The 22,144-nt window shown below is 47.2% G+C and overlaps 1 protein-coding gene across 2 annotated transcripts in view; it reads left to right on the top strand.

The window, feature by feature from the left end:
• The first annotated feature begins 267 nt into the window (after positions 1-267).
• Positions 268-22,144, top strand: part of CACNG2 (calcium channel, voltage-dependent, gamma subunit 2) — a 52,437-nt gene continuing 30,560 nt past the window's right edge. The window contains exons 1-2 of one of the 2 annotated variants that reach the window (XM_010585395.1): positions 268-344; positions 887-1,032. In XM_010585395.1, coding sequence (XP_010583697.1) covers positions 891-1,032 — 142 coding nt within the window. In that variant the 5' untranslated portion in view covers positions 268-344; positions 887-890. Of the gene's footprint in view, positions 345-821; positions 1,033-22,144 lie in introns of those variants that run through there. The other variant, XM_010585393.1, reaches the window with a different exon arrangement.

Here is a 22,144-nt window from a genome sequence, read left to right as displayed (position 1 = left end):
CCTCCTCCTCCTCCTCCGCCCCGCCGCCGCCCCCAGGAGCCCCCCTTTCTCCTCGCCCACCTCCGCCGGGAGCGAGCGCCGCGGCTGTGCGGGAAAGCCATGGGAGGCAAGACCTCGGCACCTGTTCAGCTGAAATCAAGGGCTTACAGTATACTGGGCGGTCTGGCTCGGTGGTAGGAGCGAGCGAAAGGAAGGAGAAGCAAGCGAGAGAAAGTGAGAGAGGATTGGAGCGACTGCCGCTGCCGGGAAAAAAAAAAAAAAAAAAAAAAAAACCCAAGGAAGATAACTGGGAAGGAAAAGGATTTTCATGGCGCAGGCTGCAGAGCTAAGCAAGAAGACTGAAGGTTGCATCTCTGCTCTTACAGTCTCTAACTGTCTAGGTCCAGATAATGAGAGATTGTGTTGAGGATGCTGCTGCTGCTCCCCTGTTCACTGTGGAAGCCATCTCCAAATTAGCCATTACATATGGAAACTGGAGACCAGAATTTTAGAAAAAGGGATTAAGGCGTCTCGTTTTGGGGGGGGTTCTCTCTTTATTTGTTTGGTTTTTCTTGGTTCTTTTCTCTCTTTTTTTTTTCTTTTTCCTTTTTCCTTTTTTTATATTTCAACCAGAACGTTTCCGATTTAAAAGGCAAGCCTCTTCCCGTGTGGTCTTTCTAATTTACACTCTTTTCCGTGGGCTTTCTTACCTCCCTTTTTTGATATCTATCTCTCTATATATACCCATTATATTATTAGTCGGAATTATTATTCTTTTATTTTATTAAACACACACACCCCAAGAATCAGAAGGCGGTTGGGTATTTGTATAATGAAGAATTATGGGGCTCTTTGACAGAGGTGTTCAGATGCTTTTAACCACCGTTGGTGCTTTCGCTGCCTTCAGCCTGATGACCATAGCTGTGGGGACCGACTACTGGCTTTACTCCAGAGGGGTTTGCAAGACTAAAACTGTCAGTGAGAACGAAACCAGCAAAAAGAACGAGGAAGTCATGACCCATTCTGGATTATGGAGAACCTGCTGCCTGGAAGGTATTTGATTCTGGATCTCCCCCCCCCCTTTCCCCTCCCCCCCCCCCCCGTTTCCCCCCCCCCCCCAAATAAATCCCTCCACATTCCACCATTTTCTCACTTCATTCCTTTCACCACAGATCAGGAGCGGTGGGCTCAGTTACTCAGGGCACAGAGGCAAGAAGACAGGCAAAACATTCTCTGCTCCGTTCCCTTCTCCCTTCCTCTTCCCCACACTCCCCCCCTCCCCTTCCCACAAAATTCACTTCCCCCCCTCCAACTGGAATAATGTGTGCATTACAAAAACACTGGGAGACCCTTTCAAACAGCAACTGTGCGGTCTGCCTGTCTTCAGCTTGTTTGTATTGCCTGTGAAAGCAATGCCCAAATGCTGTATTATTGCTGTGCTCCGGCTGTAACCACAGAGTGAAAGAATTGCTCTCTTTGCAAATGGCTTATTTGCAAAGACAAGACCGGGAGCGAGGGGTGATGTGGGGAGGGGGTGAGTGCAAAGCACTTTGCATGCAATTATTGGTTCACTTTAGGAGGGAAAAAGAGAGAAAGGCAAGCAACCCTGTTATGTCCAAAATGCCTCATACAGTAAAGCTAACGATTCCAGTCATCTCGAGCCAGAGTTCAGAGCATTTCGTAATGTCTGTAAGCAACCACATCTCACTGGGCTGGGTGCAGAGGGGTCTAGTTGGCGGCTGATCAGTTTGGTTTGGGGCTGGGATTTTTCCCCCGTTTCTTTGTTGCTGGGGGGGGGTGGGGGTTGTTTGGGGCTTTTTTTTTCTTTTTTTTTTTTTTTAAGATTTATGGTAAAGGCTAAAAATAAACAAGTCTCTGAATGGAAAAATCAGCCTAAGTCTGATGTGGTGAAACTGAACAGCAACTCAGTGACATGTCTGATGGCAGAAGAGACACCGCCGCAGCCAACTTCTGGAATCAGACGTTCCTAAGGGAGGGGGAAAGAAAAGAGGGGCCAGTGATTCGCTTTTAAATATGTGTTGCTCAGTACTGCTATTGGCGTACGTGTGGGCTGGGGAGGTGGTCTTCAGCCTGTGCTGGAGGGATAGGGGCAACCGATGTAAATGCGTGGTTTATGTTACACACGTAGCGAGAAGGAGCGAGCGAGAGCAGAAGAGCACACATTACAGCCTATTGTAAAAGCCCTGTTTATGAATCAGCTCCCAGCCGGAGGGGTGGGCTGCCGGGGGTTTTATGGACATCCAGGGATAATTTCTGCGTCTGTCAGTGTCCACCAGAGCTGGGTGTGCCTGGAGCTCCCCGATAGGAGAGAACGGGGAGCGGGTACCGCAGAACTGGTTTTCTAAGACCGGCACTGGGAGATGGAAGGCAGGGGGGGAGGGGGGAATAAACTATGTATGTTCTGATGTCTCTCACCAAAGCGAGCTAAAGCTGCTGTTTGGAAATGGTTGTGTCCGGGAAGAAGCGCGAATTTCCCCCCTGTTCTTGGTGCAAACGGTTGAGTGATGGCTGGACATGTTTTGAATAGCTAAGTGACTTCATTGAGCGATGGTCTATTTGACGCATACTGCATTTAGTGCCCTTTGTCAACCCAAACTGCTGCCTTTTAACATATCCTGCAGAGGAGCTCTATGCTGAATACTATATGCTGTCTCCACGCCAGAAAATCAATAGCAGTAAATTAATGGGGGATATTTTAAACACACTCGCTCACACGCACGCACACATTTCCTCCAAATAGATAAATATATAGAGGTATATATTAACAAAAAATGAAAAGCCTTTCACACAGCTATTCATTACGACAGGGGAAGGAGACATCTCCTTAATTAAAAATTAATGAGAGAGGGAAGGGGGGGAGGAAAAAAAAAAAAAGGAAGCCCAAACGGAAAGCCATGCGGGGAAGGGAGGCTGTGGGGAAGAACTCCCTTCCTGAGCTGTGTCCCCAGGCTGGAGGGTGGAAGGATGCTGGGGTGGAGGCAGGAGATATGAGGACCCCGGCCGGGAGAGGCAGTGAATTCAGATCATGTCTATCTGCCCAAGGAGCCGTACCCAGAGGGACGCGGTCTGAGGGGGAGGAGGAAGGGGCGGGTGAGGTTTGTCAGATCGGAGGAGCTCGGGGCTCCTTCTCCTTTACATCTGACAGGACCCCACAGGCACTCTGGAGAAGTGGCTTGCACTGCAAAGGAAAGCACCAGGATGCTTCCAATTAAAAGCTCCAAAGTGCCCCCGGCCCCCCTCGATGCTGTGCCGCCAGCCCAATCCCCCTGCCCTCCCTGTTGATGCTCTCCAGCGGGCTCCAACTGCAGCCTTGCATGAGGGGTGTGAAATGCAGCCTGAGCACAAGCTGCATGGCCCTGGCAGCGTGTTCCAGCTGTGTAAATCTTGGGCTGGCCCCTTCCTCCAGCCCCTGGGTGCTGGGCAGAAGCAGCGAGAGTGGGGGGGGTAGGAGGGTGCAATGCACCACACCAGAGCTGAGCCCAGCTCTGAGTTCCTAGCCCGAGGGCACAGGTTGCACCAAAACTTGGATAAAGGCTGGGTAGCAAGAGCATCTCAGCAGAAAGCAAAACCAGCCCTACGGCCACATGCCGAGCAGGGCCTGAGCATGGGTTTTGCTTTGCTGGGGGGGGCGTACGGCACAGGTCTGGCACCGGGATGCCTCCATTTGGCTTCCCGCAGCCCCACAGCCTGCATGGGCTGGTGGCTGGCACGTTCTTGTTCCCAGAACAGCACAGCCAAATATCCCCACCGGCCCCTGGACATCGGGTCTCTTACTATCATGTCTGATCCCCTTAGAGGGGGGGTTTATCTTCTTTCTCAGCAGAAGGAATCAGAAAGGTGTCCCTGGTTGACTCGCTTTCCCTGGTGAAAGCTGCCTGCTGGTGAGCTGGAGGGAGAAGGGTGCAGGAAAAGCTCGTTTCCCCCGTGATACAGAGGGGGGGCAGATTTGTGGAGGGAAGGGCTTGGTCCCAGCAGGCTGTAAAAACAGCAAAACCCTTGGACTCTGCTCACACAGCCTGCCCACGGGGTGGCAAAGACACCTGAGAAAGCGGGTGGGACAGACGGGCTTCTGCTGCCTGGGGTGGGTGTCGGGGCAGGTCTATAGGGTGAGGGGAGGTAGTGAAGGCAGGAGGCTTTGTAACAAGAAAATAATCAGAGAAAGAGCCCAAACTGCCTCCTGCTACTGGTAGGAAGCCTCTGATGAGGTTGCCTTCATTTCTGGGGATGCGGGGGAACACTGGCATTAGTCAACACTGTAGGCTGTCAGAGATGGTGGGCTCCTCGTGTTCAAAATACGGTGCTAAATTGTCTTTTCTCTTCTTGGCCAAGATATCCAGTAGCAAAAATGGACGTGGAGACTCAGTCTCAGGCCGTACACACAGATATGCTGCGGTCAGAATTGCAAGTTCCTCTTAGAGAATTTGGTCCCCGGGCTTTCAATTTTGGGGTTCCTTCTTTTCAGTCATTCTGTTCCCCACAGTGGATTTCAGTCAGGATTTTCAGATCTTTGTATTGCTCCACAAAGGAGTGTCATTTGGGATGTTCCTCCTCTGTCAGGATTTCTTTCCCCCCTTTCTTGTGTCCTACAGAGAGCCCCTGCTCCATGGCGGGGCCAAAGCAGAAAGGTGGTGTCAGTTCCCATTACTGCAGATCACACTTCTGATTTTTTTTCCTCATCTTCCTTGAGATAATCCTTTCTCAGATTTTGGGGTTGCCCAGATGTGTCCCCGGGCCATTCAAAAATCTTTGCCCTTCAAGAAAAATGGCATTTCTCAGCCCTTTAACTGCGTAGGCACAAAACACACACGTACACCAAGCAATTGAGATCTGCAAGCTCATGCCACACATGGATACTGCACCTCTTACAACTTCGAAATGGCTGCGGATCTTCCAGCCTAATTCCTTCTTGGCACCCAATGTTTTAAAAACCACTTTTTATTATGAGTGATGCCTTGTCTAATTCTTTCATTAGCTCCTGTAGATCTCCTGCAGGATCTCAAAAAGTGAGCGACGATGCCTTATCAGGGTCTTACGAAGCAAGCAAATGAAATGTATTTTATATCTGTAGGTTATTAGTTTTGTCATGTTGTCATTATTATTAGGAAAGGGATAGGTCTGGGAGGCTTTTATACCGAGAACGAGGGAGAGAAGAGTCCAGGGCAGGCAGGCATGAGTGATGCGCATGGGGTTAGACATCCCTGTAGATCTGACTGGTGTGAAGGCAAGTAATTGAATGGATGTTGGTGCAGAAAATAATTCCTGCCTAGAGACCCTTCCCAAGGAAAATTAATGAGCTGATCTGTTCCCTTTCCAGCTTGTTATATCTGAGCAGCGCATAAGAGTTAAGTGCAGTTTCAGTGTTTGCAAAAATGAAGAGCTGACAGCAAAGTGAGGCAGGGCACAGGCAGTGGACAAGCTTCTGCCAGACAATTCTGGCGCTGCGTCGCTTCCTCGCACTGCCTTCTCCCACTGCTCTTTGCTCCCAGGGCACCTCTTTCCTTTCACACCCATCTTATGAGTGTTTTTTTCCTTATCTTCCCTCTTACCTTTCCCAATTTCCTTTCTTTTATCCTTCGTTTCTCTCAGCGTCCCTTGTTTTGCGCTGCGGAATTGCCTGCCGTCCTACTTCCAAGGATCCACAAATCTACCGGGGTCCTTTCCCTGACTCTTGCTGTCCTAATCCAGGGGCTTTTCTGAACTCGTAGTGAAAACAGCAGTAGATTAAGTCGGGGTCTCCGTGTCTTCACGGTTCAGGACCGGGAGCAGCCTAGCACAGCCCTGAGATGCAGCAGGAGGCAATGGCCCGGCACAGAGCTGATTGCTGCCGGCATTGCATCTGCCAGGGAGAAGGAGGATGCAGAGCCGGAGAGGCCTTGGATGAAGAGGAAGACAAAGGATTTTAAAAAGTGGGGTGGCAGACGGTGAGGGAGAATGACTCGGGATCCTGGACTTGGGTGGCTTTGGTTTGCAGCTTGAATTCACACCTGACTGTAAGTCACCGAGCAGGCAGGGATTTGAGGGGCTGAGACCTGCAAGCTCGGTTCCTTTGTAAGATTTGACAAGGAAATGCTGTTCCTCACCAGAGAGTTGCTAGAATGGACTTTTAAATTGCTTTTAGATTACGAACCTTCCTACTGACAGAGAAAGAGGAATGGGTTAATATTGTCCTGAAATGCACCAGAAATTGCCTTGCTGAAGAGAGTGAGAGTGAAATGCAGTGGGAGGGACGTGGAGATGCAGTGTGGCAGCAGTAATGTATAAAGAAATTACACAGAGATAGAACAAATGTCTCTTTGCCAGGAAGACCAGGAGCTATTCCTATCCAATGGCCCCTTTTTAACCCATCCCTTTCCCCATGTAGCCCTCTGAGCCCCCGTCTCACTTCGCTGCGCTTTGGTACGATCTAAGCGAGAGTTTGGGGGGAGGAGGACCGCTGAGGTTTGACAGCAGAATCTCCATATTTATTTAATTTAAAAGCAGTAGCGAGGAGGTTGCCGGGGGGAGCAGGGAACATTTCAGGCTCTCAGATGGCTCTGCCCCCTGCCCCTGTTTTAAGAGCAGATTCCCAATCAAGCATACCCGGTTTATCCCAGGGGGGAGCCCTCGCTGCTCCATTCTGCTTCTCCCTTCCATATTGCACTCGTTGTCAGGGGATGTGCCGCTGCCTTTCAGGGGCAAGAAACCTTCCCCCTTGCAGGGGGCTTTCGGGGAGGGAAGGGGGCTGCTGCCAGGGGAATGGGTTAGCAGTGGGGTTCTCGCTCCTTCTCCTTCCCCCGCAACCTCCATCCCAAGGCGACAGCTACCCGGCAGGGGAAACACAGAGCGCAGAACAGGTCAGGCATATGCAGAACGTATTGTAAATACAGTACACCTAAAAGTTATTTTTCCCTTGCCTGTATGACCCCAGCTTTTTCCTCACCCTCCATCTTTGATTCATTCTATCCATCTCCATTTTAATTTGTTCTCTTTTTCCTCCTCTGTTTTTCCTCTTTATTTTTCTCTTTCATCTTCATGTCTCTTCTGTGCTTTCTCTCAAAAGCAGCTTCTCCTTCATTATTTCTGCCTGTTTCTCTCCAAGTTCTCTGAGGCCCATCCCCTTGCTCTTTCCTTTGTTATATTGTCTTGCCCTTGCTCTCCTCTGTCCCCTTTGCTCCTGCCGTCTCATCTCTCTGTCCTCTTTCCTGCCATCACTTCCCCCTGGCTTTCCCCCATCTCCCGTACAGTCATTCCCCCCCCCAGCTGAAGGACCCCGTCCTTCTGGAGCCGTGCCGCTTCCACTCTCTAAAGCAACTCTTTTCCATCCCCTCTCCGGCTCTCCCCCTCCTCCTTTCTCTGCCCAGTGTTCCCCCTCCTCGAAGCAGCGTATGACACCAGTTGCTGTCGCTGTCTTCTCTTGCCCCCCAGGACAGCCTGGCTGCCTCTGAGGGGGGGTGAGACCCAAGCCCCTCCTTCTGCTCCCCTCGTTGCTCGTTGCCTGTGGTCAAGCTGACATCCCTCCACTTTGCTGCCTCCAACCTCCCGTGGCCGGAGGGCTCACTGGCAGCTCAGTTGATGAGCTGGCTCATCTGCATGCAGCCAGCTAACTGGGCTGGAAGGAGCTCACAGCAGCCCTAAATACCCTCCCTGGCAACTCTCAGACATGGATCAGGCCGGGATCCAAATGGAAAATAAGGGTCTCTGTAGCCATAACCCTGGGGCAGTTGTTGTGCACTACAGTGAAGGCTCTCCGGTTGTCAGGAAGAAGTGGCTCAGCAAGCAGTCATCCTTTTCAAGCTATTTACAGGGGGGTGGTTTTTCTCTGAGATGCTCAGGAACGCCTAAGGGGGTGAAATGGATGGGGCTGGGGTCTCCAGGCCCTGTGGATCTCAAAGATCAAGCTGAACGAACCTCAGTGAGTCAGGTCAGAGGGTACCTGCTGGGAAAAGGGGGATTGCGTACCGTGCAGGGCTCTACGCGAACCACGGCAGCTCGCTGGATCCCAGAAACAGGGCTATTGCTGTTAGCGGCCCAGTGCAGCACATGGCTGTAGACAGAAAATCCACCGCCAGCAAGTCCCCAGGCATAAAGGATAGAGCAGGGGGGACAGCAGAGAGTGCAGGAGCAAGGGCCATCCAAGGGGGGGGGTTTGCAAAGTCAGAAGAGGGTTTGTAAAAGGGGGACAGGGAGAAGGAGGAGGAGGAAAGACCGTGCGTATGAAGGCAGCCTGCAAGACTAGACATGTTTGCCTGGAAAAGGAGGTGAATGAGAGGGAAAGCGATTGGATTGTATTGAATAATGAATGGGCTAGAGAAGATGGATCAGTAGCTCTTGATTTCCCCATTTTGTAGCACACAGACAAGAGGACCTGACGTGAGTCACCGGAGACCCAGTTAAAGCTTTCTCATTTGATGCGTATCAGGGCTGTGGAGCTCATTGCCACCGGAGCTCCCGTGGCCAAGATTTTAACAACATTTAGCAAGCAAGTGGGCATTTACGACAGAGTTCACAAAAATTAAGCGTCCTCCTAATGGATGTGAACAGCATTTTGGGTGTTTCATAATTCAGCAATTAAGCCAGTTGCCATAAAAACTAGGATAACATTCACAAGGGCAGTCTATCCCCTATCTGACTGCCATGTGGTTCTTGCCTCTTCCCTGAAACATTTGTCAGGGATTAAACGGAGCTCAGATTTACTTAGTCTGGCATTTCTTTTGTTTCTAGATGTTATGCTACACAGTTGCAATATAAGATGCAAACTAGGCCTGCGTTTCTGCTGGTGTCAATGACTGCCCTAATTTGACAAATTAACAGCGAGTTTAGGTATTTCTATCATATTTTTCTGGGAAGGATCTGGGATAGAGAGCAATTAAGAGCATATGGAATTAAGTGGAGTCCTTTTTCTTCACACCCCAGGGTATAAAGTAAGTAGTTAGCAATGAAGGTGCTATATATGTGCGAAGAATTATTATTGTTGAAGTCCCTGCTTCCCAGAAAGCAATAGGCTTTGGGTCTCTTTGATGCTATCATGACTAAATTAGAAACAAGGTTGTCTCGTTTCTCTTGTATCTGTGGAAATGATTACTGAACTGGCATCTGATGACGTACAATACTGTAGTGTTTCTATGCACAAGAGATGAAGGCCTGATTCTCCCCTCGTTTGCACTGATGCAACCTCACTGACTGGGATGGAGCCACGCTGCTCACGCTGGCCGTGTAGGCAAGGGGAGAATGAGGCTGAGAAAGGGCTGTGCGTGCTTTAAACAGCCGTGCCCCCAAGGTCACTGTATGTCCCCGCTTTGCCAGTGCCGTACCTGACAAACCAAGGGCTGAATTCACTTCCAGTGTGAGTGAGCCCCAAAGTTAATGAGATTCTGCACTTATTTATGGCAGCGGTTCATCCAGTCCAGCAGCTCCTTTTTTAACTATTTCCATTTTCATCGTCTTTCACCCTCATTAGAAAAATTCAACCTGGCTGCCCTCCCTGAGGGGCAAAAATCCTCTTACGGACTCCTCACCTTGGATCGGTGAGCATGTAAAATGGCAGAGGTGACCATAAACCCCCTGGCATTCACCCTTCTCTTCTTCTTCTTTCTGCATTTCTATCTTTCATTGCATCTCTTTTATTTACTGACAGCTTTCTGTCTCCCAGCCCTATTTATCCTCTTTGTGTTACAGAAAAGCTCTCCCATAAAATTCCAAACGACACAATCAGAGTTTTCATAACAAGCCCTGCAGGATAGGTGAAATCCACTTCTGTTTCTGTGGCAGAGGCTGCTGAAGTTTTTATACTAGCTTCCTATCAAATCTATAACTCCCCAGAGAAGCGTATGGCCTTTATCCTGCAGCTCCTATTCCCCCAGAGCATATACCCCTACAGGCTAGCTGTGAAAAACAGAAAGTGAGGAAGGTATACAAAAACTTGCGAATGCAATGCCATCCTATCCATGGGTAGGAATTTTTCTGATGTGTGTTTTTTGCTAGAAGCAAACAACTATAAATTTCCGATTTAGCTTGTTGTAGAAAGTATACATTCTGTCAAATAAAGAATAACACTATCCACCTCCGTTCCCTGGATTTTCTATCCCTTTCTGATTTTTCTCTTCCTATTTCTCAGTTTTCATTCTCCTGCTGAACATGATTTTTTTTTAGTGTCTGTTTTATTTTCCTCCTCCCACTGCTTCATAACTACATTTCATTCTTAAATTTGCTATCGCTCAGAGAGCTTCTCTTTCTTCAGGTCTTGTTTATACACCAGTGTAGCTGCAATGCAATGGATCACGCTTGAACACTGAATATTTCCCAGGTTTATGGTCATGTTCATTCAGTATGATAGACCAAGCACTGTCAATCAAAACACTTTTGATCCAACCCTATTTGCTGACTCCTGCAACCTTACTGTGACCTGTCCATTGTAACCAGTAAATTTCTGAGAACCTGTTCCTGGAGCTTTATTTCCTCCTGAAGATGTTGCCTAATAATTTTCTTTCTTAGTGTCAATTTTTTTTTTTTATTCTTGGTTTCAATTTTTCTTCATTCTCTCCATCACCTTCAGAATTCACTGTTTCTTCTTTTCTTCCCTTTTTCTCCACATCATCTCTCATGTCTGCCATTTTCTCCCCCAGCCCTCACCCCGATGACATTTCTTCTCTTTCCTTTACATTTCTAGCCCATAGTCCTCCTGGGTAGGAACTACTCCCCTTGATCCCATCCCGTTCAACCTCTATGGGGAAGTGGTGGAAAAGGATTGACAACTAAGTGTGTTGGGGTGTGGGTGTGTGCACGCGCGCACACATGCGCACGTGCATCTCCTTTCAGACGTGGTCGGTATGAAAGCTTGGTGGTTGAGATGAAGTGGCCTGGCTCTGACTTTTGCCTTTCAGCCAGCCATGAGGAGTCATTTCCAAATGCAGATGCCTCCCAGAATTGCCTTCAGAGTACAGGGTCTCAAGGGATCAATCATCAAGAATTTCTGCTGCTTCCTTTTAGATTCAAGCATTGCCCTTTTCCTTAGGCTGAGGGTCACGGGTTTTTGAAGGGCAGTGGCAGAATCATGAAAGTAGACATTTTTCTCTTGCTCATTTTTGAGTGAGGGAGTGAATGTACTGTGATAAATATTTTTCTGTATATAGCTAGAGCTGTCTCAAAGAAGTGGCAGAGGAAACAGATGGCAGAGGCCCTTTATAGGCAGCTGCTGTTGTCTCTTAAGGTGTCACCATCACAAGAAAAGTGGTTGTAATTGGGGAGCTTCAAGATCAGTAGCGCCTGAAAGGACTCGAGCAGAAAAGAATGTCATCTCCCGTGAAGGCGGGGGTTGGAGACAGAAATCAAATACTCAGAGACTAAGGAATGGTGCTTGAGAGGTGAAAAAAGTACAGGTTGAAGCAACTATGAAGTTTTACTGAACGACATGACTGCAGGATGGATGGTTTCCCTGCGTTTGGGCATTCATGCTTGGCCACAGACAGTGGGAACATTGTAGGCAGGGTGAAGAGCTGGTTTAGAGTATTTTGGGGGCAGCAAGAGGGGCTGGTGTCCAGAAAAAACAACTGAGTGAGAGACAGAGATCCCCAACACACTGTGCAAAGGCAGCTGGGGGAGAGGAAAGGTCCAGCAATAGCTGTCTCCATGCTCCTACCTCCTCCAACTTGCCTCAGAGCATCCCTGCAGTGTATGCTTTTGGGATGAGGGGGTGCTAGTTTGGTGTAGAAGCCTCTGTCCCAGATATTCCTCAAATAATTTGCCTGCCTGGAGCCCTATCATCTCAGTGTGTGCAGCACAAAGAGAAATTGTAAGTTGACCTGTAAAACAACAGAAGTGGAGACATGTAGCTGCTCCCTCAAGAAATAACCAGGGCTAGGTTCCTTCCTATCTTCCAGGCTGGGAGGGATTGCACAGTGGGCTAGACCCCTAAGCCTTTCGATCGTGGAGTTTTTTAAATCTCTCCTGCTCCCTTTGTGTCTCCAAAAGTAGGAGCCACGTATTCCTTTCAAGGAAGAGAAAATTCATAGAAAAGTTCAATAGGAGGTTTGGGAGGAAAACAGGGAGGATGAGAGGGTCTATCATGAAGTGCAATGGTTTGGGGTAACAGAGCAGCTGTGAACAGGCTTGATGCTGGAGATTAATTGGAGCTGAATATTGCACAGTGTCCTCTAGCTGAGACCCCTCCATTGCAGCCGTACTCAATAGTCTGGAAGGAAACAACTGCCAAGAGCAGAGCAGTGCAGCTGTTTTGCTGTTGGGAAGGGGAGCAACAGAGAAACGAACACGTCTACCCTGCCGAGTGAACTGCAACACAAACAGCAGCACAGCACACAGGAAAAGCACGGGATCGACAATTTTCCTAAATTTCAGGTGACCACCTAATCGTTGCACCACCCTTCCCCAATCATCACTCCACTCTTCCCCTCTTCAGTCATCACTTTGTCCGTGTGTTCACAGGAAAGCGTAACTCAGAAAGGCCAAGAATGGCTTTCCAGGAATTAATTCCAGGGGCTGTCTAAGATCACAGGAGAAAGGTGTTTTTCTGTGTGCTGCATCATTACAGCTTGGCCCACATTTACAAGAACAGCGAGGGGGAAAGCATTCAGAGCAAAGCAAGACTGCGAGAAAGAGCACTGTGAGGATGTAAAGGCACCAAGGCCAGGGAGGATTTATACTCTTATGCAGAAACTGAAGGGATGGGTTGTTTCTGGGAGTAGACTGACTCAGCTGTGGAGGAAAGCACCTCTGCATGCTGGAAACAGAGGGACAGTTGGGGCTGGAAGGGTCTGTGGCAGCTGGAAAGCACAGCTGGCCAGAAGGAAACATTAGGCAAGAGAGGGCCCAGGACCTGGCCATGGCACGCCATGGGGAGGTGGTAATAGGAATGCAGCATGAGTGCTGGAAGGAGGTAGTTGAGAAATACGGTCTGAAAGAGGAGGGTGAGTCAGGAGAAACCCCGGGACTCAGAGGTAGGAGAGACTTGAATTGCTGAGAAAAGCAGGAATATCAGCTGGAGCTGATGGATGGACAGACCTCCTCATCCATCTTCTCTGCCTTGTGAAATGGGATGGTTTTTCTCTTGTCTGATGCCAGCATCTGCCACCCCTAAAGGCCTTTTCTCCCTCTCACCCCTGCTCCAGCCCATGGGAGAAAGAAGGGTTTAGACACCCATAGACAGGGCAGGATCGATCACACAGACCAGCCAACCATGGACCTGCAGCAATTTGGAAAGTGTGACCAGTGGTCGTGGCTCTGTGCTGTAAAGTCTGACAAAGGAAAGCTGGGGAGAGGAAAAACCAAAGGAGCTGGGGTATAAGATTTTTGTCAGGACTCGATGGTACCAAGAAATTTATCTATATCAGCAACTCAAGACAGATACGGCCACCTCCTTCCCTGAGGCATCTCTGCTGGTCTCACAGCTGTAAGCACATGAATTTGTCCTTCTTCTGGAGGCCTGAGGCACAGTTTTCATGGCAGAGAACCCGTGGTTTGGCCAGATTATCTTTGGTAAAGCAGGGGAACCAAAACTTAATGTTCCTCTCTAGCTGCTGCTCTTCGGCAGAGGGTTTCTGAGTATTTCACCTCTTATTGCCATTACGCCATTGCGTCTGCATCAAAATGCTTCACGTAGGGTGGGAACACCTTTATGCTAGACACTGTGCATACAGAAAAGCTGTTGTCCCTACATCAAAGAAGTGACAATCTAAGATGACAAATGACATATGAAAGGCAGCAAAGCAGAAGACAGCAAGCGTGTAGAACTTGTTTCTGCATTGTTGCTTTTGACATCAGTAAGAGGCTATTACACCTAGAATTGACTTCACCTCCTTCTCCAGGCAGAGCAGAATGCAGAACAGGGCACGTCTGCCCAGCACCAGAAGGAGATGATACCCAAATAACTCCAAGCAAGCTAGCTTAGGTATTTCAAGCCCTAATGGCTACTCAAGCATGGTGCTCTGCACGGGCAAATTAGCAGTGTGTCTGGGAGCTGTCAGGACACAGCTCTTACTCAGGTGTGCTGCTTCCAAGACCCATGCAAGGTCACATTACATTGTGCCATGGAGATTTATGGTAGCAGCCTCTCTCAGCTCTCAATCCAAATCTAATTCCCGTATCCCTGTACGGGCATGCCTGTGTGGTTCGAGGGTTTTTTTCCCCCATACTTGGTAACCACAGGTAGTCTGAAAAGAATGAATGATCGCATCTCATTCTGTTCCTATGGGAGGGGTACTGTATTATTTGGGGTTCTGAAAGGGAGCTTGGTCCCAGACATGTCTCCGAGTGCTTGAGAAATCTGGAGCCAGAAGATGTCATCACAGCTGGATTTCTCCTTTGCAGTTTTAGCGGGCAGGGCTGGAGGACACAGAGACTAATCTCCATGTGACCTGCAGATCCTGTCCTTTCACATAGGGCTGAAGCTTGCTGAAGAGGCAATGCTGGAATGCTTTTGCCCGTGTGGTATCTGCCCTGGGGATACACGGCCACTTCTGTCTCTAGGGTTGTCGCTTACCAGGGAAAATTCATTGGATTCATAACAAAACTGCAGGATTTACCAGCAAAGAAATAGTTTGTTCTGAAAATAAATAAAATCTGATCTGGAGGTGGTAATTTACTCAGACACCCAAGAGATCACTTATTTTGAGTAGCTTGTTTAATTCTCACTGAGACTGCTAGTTTTCTGTCATTCTTGATCTTAGTTTTCTTGGAAAAAGGTGTAATATGGTACATGGCTTCTTCCCCGTAATACAAACAAAGGAAAGGACTCAGGGAGAGGAAAGCTCCATGGCCATCACTTCACTGAGCTGCACCACAGCAGGGACAGAGGTTGAACCCACAGCCAAACAAATTCTTGAGACCTATATGAAGCCCTGCTCTTCTTTAGAATCCACATGAAGAATTAGATGTCTGCAGCAGATACACAGTCAGTAGCTTTTCCCAAATAATGAACCAATCAGAAATACTAAAAATAGGCTGCATTGGAACATCAGTTCAGCCATTTGGAATGTAGAGCAAACGGCACTGAATGTGTTTAATGAAGTGAAACAGCTTTGTTTTTGATCACTGAGCTATTGATAAATTGTTGATAGGTGATCAAATGTGGACTTTGCTTTCAAATATTGTGACTTTATGAACCTGTCAAGACCCTCTTAAGCCACCCTTGCTCCATCCACTGCTAATGTAGCAGGACTTCCTGCCCTTTTCAGGACATAAAATAAGAATAATTGTAATGTCGTCTTTTTTTTTTCTTCTTTTTTTCCGGATAACAAACATTTAGCCTCTGGGCCAGTGATCAATTTTCAAGAATAAATGTTCATAGTTGTACAAAATCAGACCCTGGGAACTGAGTTGGATACGTGAGAGGAGATGACAAGATGGGAGGCAGATCAGTTCACATCTCTACATGCTGTTACAACACCAGGGCATTAGATTAGGAGGGTGGTGAGAGCAAATGAGGAAGAATCTGTTTTTTAATTGTACAGCAGCAAAATGAGTGGGGAATTGGGGTAGAGACTACAGCTGAGGGGAGATTTCATTTTCATGCAGGGAAGGAAGTGAGCTGGGACCTCATGGATGTTAGACCAAGGGACATGCAAAAGAAGTAAGGGAAACTGAGGTTCTAACAGGAAAAATCAGGTCTATCATGAGGGTTGAGACAAAACTATTGAACCAGTTTAGTTCATGACAGACCTTATTGGCTGTTCTTCACGTGTGGACTAGATCTTCCAGCATGTCTGGATTATAATCGGTCCAGAATGACAGAGGAGAAAAGAGTCTTAATCTACCATCACATTCATATGTCCCTGAACTTATGTCATTCAGGATTTCCTCTATGTACAGAATGTCTTCAGATGGAATTTAAGCAAAATTCTTTGCTGTTTTGTGCTATTAAATGGGGGTGAAACAACTAGAATGAATTTGAGGACCAAACTATATCTACGCTCTGGCTGACATATGCTAATACATTAGTGATGTTAGTGGGCAGTTTGCTATGCACCTTGAAGTTATCTTTTCCTTCCAGTGGAGAAGAACCACAGCGTCTCTCTCATGGTCTGCAGGAAAGCTCAAACCATATTTGAGACATAGTTGACACACTTTAGAACAATGTTTTAACACTAGTTTGCTTAGTACACACAGTCCTTAACAATTCTATGTTAATGTTATTGGGGTGGGGGACATCATCCAACCTGTGCTAAGCCAGTATGGTAATTAATTAGCTGACTGAACATTTGTATTCTGATTATAAACTCACAAATTATTCACCTCTGTCCTATTAGGAACCAGGTTTTCCTTTTAACCTCAACTGCAAACCAGCTGTCCATCAATTACAATGTGCTCATACCTTAGGGTGTTGAGAGCAGCAGAAAAGCCTAAATGGGTTGCTAGAAAGTGCTACAAGTAAAATAGAGATGTATTTCATTAGCGTTGGGAGGATTGGCCGCTCTTTAATTGGATGAATCACCCAATGGGTGTGTTGCCGAAGCCAATCAGAGCATGCCAGTTCAGTAGAGCCACAGTGAGCAACGCTGTGCTGCGTCATTCGGCATTCTCCAGTGAGTGATTAAATCCATGTCATTTGTAATAAATCAAATGTTGTCACAGGGTCAATCTTGTGGGTCACGCCAGGTTATCGTGGTGATTTTGCAGTGGTTATATCAGGTACTACTGTGTCATACAGGTTTTTGCTGGGTCATGGGGTCATGCTGGGTTCCTCAGATACCAACTCTTGAACTCACCAGGAGCCTGCGTAGCCTTCTAGTGCACCCGGTTACGGCCTCTTCTCAGGGCTGAAGTATCTCTTCCCTGAAAAATGTGCATTTGTCTCATTTATTAGTTTAAACAGACACAGTGACTTCTGTGATTTGTCCCCTCCAAAACAACACCTGCCCAAGGCCCAAAACAGGCAAGATCTAGTCTTGAAGCCAGTGACTTCTTTTCTTCAGAACAGAAAACATCATGCTGTTTCAGTTAATTGTATTGCTGCCTGACTCCACAGAGTCAGAAAGAGATCCTGACCTCTGCTAACATTGCTGGGCATTGCTGGTTTAAGTTCCCTGCTATATGGAAACCCCCACATAGTCAAGAAATGCATAAACCTCCCCTCAATTAGCAGATGTGGCCAAAGGACGAATAGTACAAGTAACAAGACATCATGTTCCAAGAGTCCCCTGCTTCAGTGAGACCTGGTTTTGAATTATGATTTGGTCAGGTATATATGTTAGAACAGCCCTGAGGTGACTATAACTTGCATCAGAGACTAAGCTAATCTCTTCTGGTCTGATGGTCAGAAAAATACAAACGCAGCACAAAGCCACCTTTAACCCTCACACCATCCACCCTGTTTCAAATATCACTGAGAAAGCTGGAAATCCACAGCTTCCCTATAGAAGTTTCTTTGAATGGCAAGAGTTTAAAATGTTGACATTTTTATGCATAGAAAGACTATTCTAGTATTTTTTTTAAAGATCATTATGGCCTCCTATGAGGTCTGTGTGGTTAGTTGAGTAGTAACTGATGCTTCTTTTCACAGAGGAGGAACATAAGAATGGTCTCAATAACATTTTTAAACCTCTCAAAATAAATTTATTTTCCATTACACACATGGCACCTCCAGAATAAGGAGTGGCAGATTGTGGTATGAAAGTTTTACTGGTACCAATCAGGATGACATTCCCAACCCACTAGTGCCATCGCTGGTCAGGTAAACAAAGACTAACAGATGATTTACTGAAGGAAATGTCCCATTTTTCATCAGCAAAACCAATGCTGCTTGTGAGGTTTCAACTTGTGCTTTCTATGCATGCCATTGCTGTCCTCTGCTCACAGCAACAGAAGTCATCCTGCCAGTGCATGGTTTTTCACTCCTTGATGCATTTCATCACCCAGTGTCCCTGGAGCACAAGAGAATGCTCCCATGCCCATTCTATATGTGGAAAATTTCAGACACAGGAAGGTTAAGTGGTTAGCCAAGTATACACAAAGACTGCGGCAGAGCTGAAGTCACTTTTCGCCAAGTCTTAAGTCCGTATCCAGATCACTCCACCATCCTTCCAGTGTGCTATTACCTGGCCCCATTGCCTATCACACCATAGAAGGGTATTGCCTGTTTTCCAGGTGTGAAGTACAAAGATGATCTCTAAAGCACTGCGGAGATGTCATGGATTGCAATCAGTAATGTATTAGAGCCGATTCAAGCTCTACAGTACTTCTTGCAAGCTCCCAGATGCTTTGAACATGGGAGGTCTCTGCAGGAGTCGCATCAGATCTTGCTGGTCTTCTATTGGAGTCAGTGAGTGAGCCAGGAAAAAAGTTATTCCCTCTGCAGTTGAAATCAAACTTATATTTTCCTCAGCAGAGTTATTTTAAGAAGTCATTTATTATTATCTTTTTTCTCTCCAAAGCAAAGCCCGTTTGATACTCAGATGTTGTTAGAACCAAAGGGGAAAGAGAGAACACTGGGGTATTTTTCTTGCTGCAACTGCAGACTTACTTGGTACCTAAAAAAGATTTTATTAAAAAACAAACCAACTCTACAATGCTTTGAGTGAGGAGAAGAAGAAAACAGCAAAGGAAAAAAAGAAAAAGAAACTCTGTGCTGTTGAAGTCTTGGGCAGTGTCAGGGAAGTACAGCCTGAAGTTGATATGTTGGATCAAATCCATAGCTACTACAAGTGAGCATAATCCACTGATTCTGATGGTCAGCGATGATGCGTGTGAGGCTAAGATGCAGATTATCTCATTTAACCTTTGTGATGTAAGAAGGATCCAATAGTGAGTTCCTGTGTACATCTGTGACAGATGGTGTTTAATAGCAGCAACAGTCACTGTGGGTATGCCTTTCCACGTCTTGCTGGATTCTAGCTTTCTCCTCAGGCTTTCCATGTCAGTTGTAACTCACCTGGAGAAATCTTCAGGTGTGTTTTTCCACTGCGAAAGCAAGACATGGAAATGCATCCATCCACATTAACTCGCCACCGCAGCGCAGCCTCATGTGTGCTACGTGATGCAGGCAAAGACACAGTTTGGCACCTCACATTGCTTGCTTTCTTCCACACACCAGCACAAGGAATCATCTCACCATCATCCATTCATTTCTTTCTCCACCTGCTTGCCTGTGGTTTTTTTTGCTTTCTCATTCATGTTCAGCAGGTGCCTTCAATTCCCAAACATGTTCCCAGATCTTTTCCAATGTCAGCTGTGGAGCTAAAAAGGGATTTTCTGAATTTGATTGATCAGGTTGTCACAAACCTGGCTGGGAGCCATTTGTTGGACACTAATCAGATTGCTGCCGCAGAATCCAGCTGCTGAGTTTCCAATGTGCTTTTAGCCTCTGGAGTGTAAAGAGAGACAAAAGCACTGCACCTGACTGGGCATCTCCAGGGATATTTGAGGGGTACAGAGCCTCTATCGACCATCCCTTCCCGCGAGCTTGACCTCCTGCTGCAGTTGCCTCTCCCTGCAGGCTTGCACAACTTCCCCAGGTAGCTTAAGTGCAGCCTTTCACAGAATCTTATCATGAGGCACAAGCCTCCTGGCTTACACTTTAATTCATCAGGCACTGCTAGATGCAACACATGTGTGATAAAGATGAACTTCGCACATAATGTCTGAACCCAGCATCTCTCAGAAAATAGAGATCATGAGAAAACAACAAACACAATGTGCCCACCCGCTGCTCCCTCTCCCTTTGACTCAGTGGGGGATCTCCTGCCTTCAGATTGCCAGCTCATAATTTGTCTTTTCTGAATGTGGTTGTTCCCTTCGCTAAATTAGGCTTTTTTCTTTCAAACCATTCACTCCCCTCTCTGCCATCCATTCTCTCCTGTCTCTTGATGAAGTTCCCTGTTTTGTTCCTTGCCCAAGTCTTTCTTTAATCCTTACCATCCTCACCTGGCTTTGTTTGGCTTTTCGTAATGTGCATAGGGCTCAGTGATCCCACCCCGTTCAATCTCACTCATCACCCACCGGGGCTCAAGGACCAACTTCTGTCAATGATGTATGAAGGACTCTTCTGCCTAACAGCGAGCAGACACCCGCATTGAGGCTACTTTCATGGTTACAGCAATGTAATAACACCGTGACATCGAGAAGAGCGTGCAACTCATGCAGAGGTCCCACATCAACATGAGGCTCAGGACCAGCTGTTCAACAGCTGGCACCCGGGGAAGAGGCATTGAAACCTAGCGCTATTCTAGGAGCATTGCAGGCTCACTAAGTACAATGACTTTCAAAGAGGTAGAGATATTTATCCCAACAAGCGAGTGGGGCCTTCAGCTGCTCATCTGGCAAGTGTTCAGAGCTGCTGGTTCTGGAGGACACCTGCCCACCTGGATCTCCTCCACCCATTCAAGTTCCCTGCGCAGGAGCTCAGAGCAAAAAGACGAGATCAGGACACAGGTTATCTTCTAGCTGTTCCATGAGTCAGGGACCCAGCACGCAGCATGACCTGCTTTTTTTTCTAAAAGGAAATAGGTGGAAGCATCACGTTATCTGTGGCTGCAGCTCAGCAGATGCTCCATTTGCACACTACAATTTATGAGCCATGCTGCGGTATGATTTACAGGGTAGAGGACTGAGTGCTTTGGTTTCATCAGGGACGTGGAGGGAAGGGAAGGCTTCCCATGAACGGGCTGTGAGTACAGCTTAGGGTATGAGACAGTCTTCCTACGCTGACATGCCCACACACAGACCAATGCACAGATCACCCTTGGAGTAAGGATGACTCGATGGGCTATTATTATAAATGATCCTTGGCTAACAACATAGACAAAGTAATTTATGGCTCTTCCTGCATTTCTGAATAATCTTTAGTAGGTTGAATTGTCCATAAATCTATTGCTGTTCTTCGGATACAGGTGTGAATCCAAGGACTCTCTGACTCTTAAAATGATGAAGTTTGGCAAGCAGAAATCACTTTTTAAATCAAGGATTCGCTCTTCTCTCATTTAAATACTGCAGGAAGTGGTGACACACTTACAGGAAGTGAAGTCTGATTCTGGTAAACTGGGCTGAAATAACTTGCCATTTTCAGAGTGGGATGAAACACATGGCAATTATAATGCAAGAAGCTTTATGAGGATGTAACTGTTTAAAAGCTGATTAGGAAAAAGAGGGACTTGGCATCCAATCTGGAAGGGTAGTAGAGGGAGGGATGGCTGCATGGCAGGACTCCTGTTGGTGTATGAATGTCTGCGCCATGGTGGCATTGTTATCCCCTTCTTGTCCTGACAATATACAGTCAATGGCACTTCAGGAGGTGGGTGGGGGACATCTGGTTAATGAGGAACAGATGGACATCATCGGACGTGCGCTATACCTGCTCTTTCCTTTGCTGCTCCCTCCCTCGCTCTCTGATTTCTCTGTTCTCCCCTGCAGCTGAGCGCTTCCTTCTTCCTTTTAAATGGGAGGGAATGTTTGTGTGCTCCTGAGAAAGTGCAACGAATGGTTCTGCTCAGAGCCAAGTGCAGTACCAGCAAATGCAGTTAGGAAATGTCTCAGCTGTAGCATGTGCCTTTCTCTGGGATCCCTATGTGCTGTGCTGGTCCCCACTGACCGTGTCCCCTTCCCACTCCAGTTCCCAGAGCCATCGTGACAGTGGGCAACAGAGGCCACTTTCTCATGTGCCATTTCTTTGATATGACCTGTTTAATGATTTGACAAGGACTTTCTTGAAGTCCATTCTTTGGGACTTGGCAGTTTACCCACTGTGAAAAGGTGTTTGCTTATCCATCCAGGCTCTCCTCTCCTTAGCTCGTGGGGGTGATTTTTAGAAGAGGTGCAGTGATTAGAGCTGAAAACCTGAATTTCCCTTCCATCCTTCTGGTTCCCTCACAGCACGTAGGTAGGATTTGTGTCTGTGCTCGTGTATTCTCATCCAGTTAACAGGTGCCAGTAAAGTGGGTTTGTTGGTCTCCCATATAAATCTGAAAAGCTGAATACAAACCAGATCCTGAGAGAAATACAAATTCCCAAAGGCTTGTGCATCTCACAGCTCAGAGGAGACAGCACGGCATTCCTAGATGTGCTTCTACAAAGGAAATCTTCCCAAATCCCTGTGTTCCAACCAACGCTGACAAAACGGCAAAATAACTCCTATCAAGTTCCAGTTGGCTTTCATTAATACTGGTGGCTTTCATTGAGATTTTCTCCCTGAGAGATATGACAGAAAAGTCAGTCCCTAAACCCC

The sequence above is a fragment of the Haliaeetus leucocephalus genome, unplaced genomic scaffold (genome assembly GCF_000737465.1).
Source record: "Haliaeetus leucocephalus isolate CR32 unplaced genomic scaffold, Haliaeetus_leucocephalus-4.0 Scaffold101, whole genome shotgun sequence".
NCBI lineage: Eukaryota > Metazoa > Chordata > Aves > Accipitriformes > Accipitridae > Haliaeetus > Haliaeetus leucocephalus.
Note: the sequence above shows the minus strand (reverse complement) of the source record. Positions and strands in the feature narration are given on the sequence as shown.